This window comes from Salvelinus sp. IW2-2015, unplaced genomic scaffold (assembly GCF_002910315.2).
Source record: "Salvelinus sp. IW2-2015 unplaced genomic scaffold, ASM291031v2 Un_scaffold9697, whole genome shotgun sequence".
In the NCBI taxonomy this organism is placed as follows: domain Eukaryota; kingdom Metazoa; phylum Chordata; class Actinopteri; order Salmoniformes; family Salmonidae; genus Salvelinus; species Salvelinus sp. IW2-2015.
The window spans coordinates 1-4,258 of NW_019950955.1; the positions used below are offsets into that span (position 1 = coordinate 1).

General features: G+C 43.3%; 1 protein-coding gene across 1 annotated transcript; it reads right to left on the reverse strand.

Annotated features, from left to right (window-relative positions):
* Nucleotides 1–66: 66 nt before the first annotated feature.
* LOC112079811 (high affinity nerve growth factor receptor-like) lies at nt 67–3,360 on the reverse strand (the record flags this gene model as incomplete). The annotated part of the gene is made up of 7 exons (XM_024145640.2): nt 67–731; nt 847–977; nt 1,140–1,292; nt 2,209–2,311; nt 2,440–2,498; nt 2,753–2,773; nt 3,000–3,360. Coding segments are annotated over 7 exons (1,032 nt in total), but the record flags the coding sequence as incomplete, so codon positions are not given.
* Between the last annotated feature and the right edge of the window lie 898 nt (nt 3,361–4,258).

Here is a 4,258-nt window from a genome sequence, read left to right on the forward strand (position 1 = left end):
GTGCTACAGTATCAACGTGGTGCTCTGTCTGGGTGCTCAGTGAACATCTCTCCTGCATCCATGTTGGACCAGACTTGCCTTTAGAACTTCAGAGTGTAGACAGGCTACGAGAAGTTCTGCGGTTGACGTGGACATCTTCAATGATATGATATCCGAAATGCATCTAAAATCACATATTCAGTCATCCCAGATCACAGAAATTATTTGGTACTCCCAAAACGAAGTGTCCTTAACCACTGCAACACATTGTTGGTCCACCCCAAGTGGATTATTGTCTTGGGAACACAACAGGGTAGAGCAGTGAGGACGATGGTGTCTACAAGTGTGGCTTGGCATAGAATCAGTTGCATTTGTGTGGTTCATCAAGGTCAATTAAGTGGCTTTGCTGAAGAGCAGTGGACACAACGTTGCAGAGATGTCAGAACAAAACCCTCTGCTTCTAAATAGTTACCATGCTGAAGCTAATTAGTAAGCAGTTAACAGGGGAAGGTTAGCATGGGCGGCCATGAGGTTATCCCTGTGGGGATTTAAGTAGGAGGTTCTGTTTCTTTTCCATACCTGAGGAAGCGGTTGAGGTCTCCATGTCTCATGTATTCAAACACCATCGCCAGTGGCTCTCCGTCTGTACACACTCCATAGAAGCGAACAATGTTCTGGTGCTGGAGCACTGTGAGCAGCTCAGCCTCTCTCTGGAAGTCCTGCCGGGTCGACTCATTGGCATCCTTCAGAGTCTGACCACAGAGAAACACAGTCACGGGAGGATATGACATCATCATGTTTAGGAGGTCTAAACTTCATGTAATGCACCTCTGTAAGTGTGGCCATGGATGGAAGTCTCATGCATACCTTGATGGCCACCAGCATTTTGTCACTGTCCGGACTGAGGTTGGCACACTCTGCCAGGTAGACTTTGCCAAACGCCCCCTCACCCAATTCCCACTTCAGAACTACATCCTGTCTTTTGATGTGCTGCACACCTGTACATACAAAGAGAAAGGCTTTTAACATTGGGCCTTATGAAACATTGTAAGATCACTGCATTACCAACTTTATCTAGGGAAAAACATGGTAGATATTAAATGCAATCATAATGAAGTTAGCACGTATCCACTCCCTAGTTGTATTCCGATTCCACTCACACATGTCTTTGTCTTTGAAAATGCCACAGAAGTACTGGGGGTTCTCCACAAAGCTGGACATCCCAGAGTCGTCAGAGGAAGGAGGGCTGGCCCCAAAGTTCAGGAAACGCAGTGACACAGCAAGATCATCCTCTGTTCCCAAGACAGATGAACCTGGAGAGAGAGAGAGAGAGAGAGAGAGAGAGAGAGAGAGACCTGAATGTGATACATCCATTTATTTTTCAGCAATTTATGGATGCATTGTTCAGCAACAAAGAAAATGTTGGAAAGTGGACGTCAGAGCAGTAAGCAACTACTGTATTTTCTGCAGACAGTATTAACAATTGTAAAACCCACTCAACGAGAAAACCACAGAACCCCCAGAGCCCCTGATAGAAAATGGTGGATGGCAGCAAGCGAGGGGAAACGAGTTGGCCAGGAGGGGGGCCCACTTAGGCAATCAGGCCCACTTAGGCACTTTCTGGGGGGGTCCGAGAGGACCTATCATGCCTAGCTGGCCTCCATCAGTCTTCTTTAATGGCCAACGCTGCAGCTAGGGGCTCCTGACGCCGTTCACTGCTGTAATTAAGGCACTCTAACCGAGCTGTTGGGCTGACAGTGTGCAAAGTTACAGCCTGGCGGAAACCTTATATTGCCTGGCCTCATGTGAATCACTTTCAGAGAGGAATACAATGCTTGCTGCGGAACTATTGGCAATTCCAAAGTGATAATGAAAAAAATGAGTTGGCATTGTCGCTGGCTTTTGCTTGTTTCAGTTTGGAATGGATATGCTTTTTCAGAGAAGTCTTTACCTTTGGCAAAGTGTCATTTTCTCCTGGGGTTGTCTCTTACTGAATGCTCCAGACAGGGACATGTCAGAATTTAGTCTCAACCCTTCACTTTCTAACAATTGAGGGGTTTTGAGAACAGCAAACCCATCTCAGGTTGTTTCATAGCTGTCTTCTATGAAAACCCAGGTGACGTATTGCTTACTATTACCCCTCTGAGTATAGGAGATTATACTTTGTGCAAAATAACAGACACTACTGTGGTATTTGAAACACAATGCATAATAGAGTGTGTCACTTACGGTGAATACCAAACTTGGACTGCTGGCCACACTTGTTGATGACCAGTACCATAATGAGGAGGAAGGTGCAAGCAAACACAGCCAGACCCACTGCCACCGACACCTGCACAGAAATATAATTAGCATCAACATAGCCTAGCATAGCATAACATAACATTTGCTAAAACATTAGCTCACCATAGTGTATGTTATATTATTACTATGTTTCAGACCCATTGAATGGCGTCTCACCCCAAACACTCTGCTCTCCAGGTTCTCAGTGACATCTTCATTAGATTTGTTGGTGGGAACTGGAGGAGCAGAAAAGGAATCATTAATGATGGATCGTTACTCACAAATCACCATGATAACCACACATAAAGTATGCAAGACACTGACACACAGTGTATTAAAAAAAAGTGGAGTATATGAAAGCAAAATCCTGGGTAATTTACACTCTACTACTCGTGATAACTATTTTTTGTTCTCGCTAGGTACAGTTTAGGAAGTTTATCTGTTTCTACCAGGTAATAATCGCTGTCAAAATAACGTTCAAGAGGCTTACGTGGATCACTTTCTTCAAGGACTGGCATGAAGAAAAAGAGGAGAGGATGACAAATTTAGACTAAGTATATAGTACATACTGTACATGCAAACACATGAGACTGTATCTAATATAACACAAGTTGGTGAATAGTGAGGGTCAGTATCATAGAGATCCTATTAAATTACTATTCTAATTATAATAATTATAATTCTAATTATAATAATTATAATTCCTAATTCTATGACCTTAAATTTCAGACAATCACCTGGGATGATGCCCTCAGGATCAAAGGGGTCAAAGGGGTTGTCCATGAACTTTCCCGTGGCCGTGGCTTGGTCCACGCCCAGTCTGTTCTCCACAATGATGGTGTAGAGGCCGTTGTTCAGGTGGGTGGGCTTGTTGAGAAATAGACAACCGTGCTTCACAGAGCCGTCGTCCGAGTCGGGAATGAACTGTGTGTAGGTGTAACGGCCCTCGGTCAGGTTAAAGCCGTTGAAAAGCCAGCGGATGGATGGCTCAGGGTTCCCGTCCACCTTAAAGGGGAAACACCAGTGGTGCTGTGGCTCGGCGTTGTGCAGGAATATGATTTTGGATGGAACTGGATGGAAGACATGAGATATGGTCCGTTAGGATGTGTGAGTGAGTAAGGCGATAAGGTGAAACAAAGGCTATTTCTGAATTCAGAACACTGGTCAACCTACTGTACAGTGAGCAATACCCTCAAAATCGTTGACAATAAATGTGTGTAAATCATTAAACATGATATTAGAATGAGATCACATTTAGCTGAAATAATTATCCACAAAGCTATAACCATAGTTATCTACACATAAATGATCTCTATGTGCTGAATTTTCAGTTTACCACATCCAACCTGTTTCAGACAAAGTTATTGGTTGGTCAATAGAAGGTACAGCCTCATCCAAGTGCCCTATACTGTAGGTTYCTCCTATGCGTTTCCATGAATCAATGTTCTTTCATCTGCACTGTCAACCTGTTGACCTGGTATGAATAATGAATCCAGGTTTTGTTAGGGCCCCTAACCACAAGAGCTACCTGGAAGCACGGAGCTGACAAGAAGCTACAGGAAATGGCTTCTTTAGATCGAAGACTATGCTGATGCAGAGAGACCCCTCACTCTGACAATTTCCACCAACCATTCCACTGCTCTTAACCTATGACCCTACTGCAGAAAATGCTGTGCTAAAGGGATACCAAGGCATTTGTCTCTTTCCTCTTGAGATTATCTCTGGAAAGAGATGCTAAAGACAGTCATGGACGGCAAATAAATAGCACAATTAGCACAACCCATCAGGTTTGACTTAATGTCCCCAATTTAGTTAATAGTGAGTTAGAAAAGAGCCCAATATGAGCTTTGTTGAACTCTGTATGAAATGAAATAATAAATTATAGTTAACCGTTAAACGTTTTCTTCGTAGATTAGATTTGTTTGATTGATTCTTGCAATCGCTTTCTGGGGTGTAGTCTATATTTTCATTTTGAAAAACCTTTTCCCAAACAAGT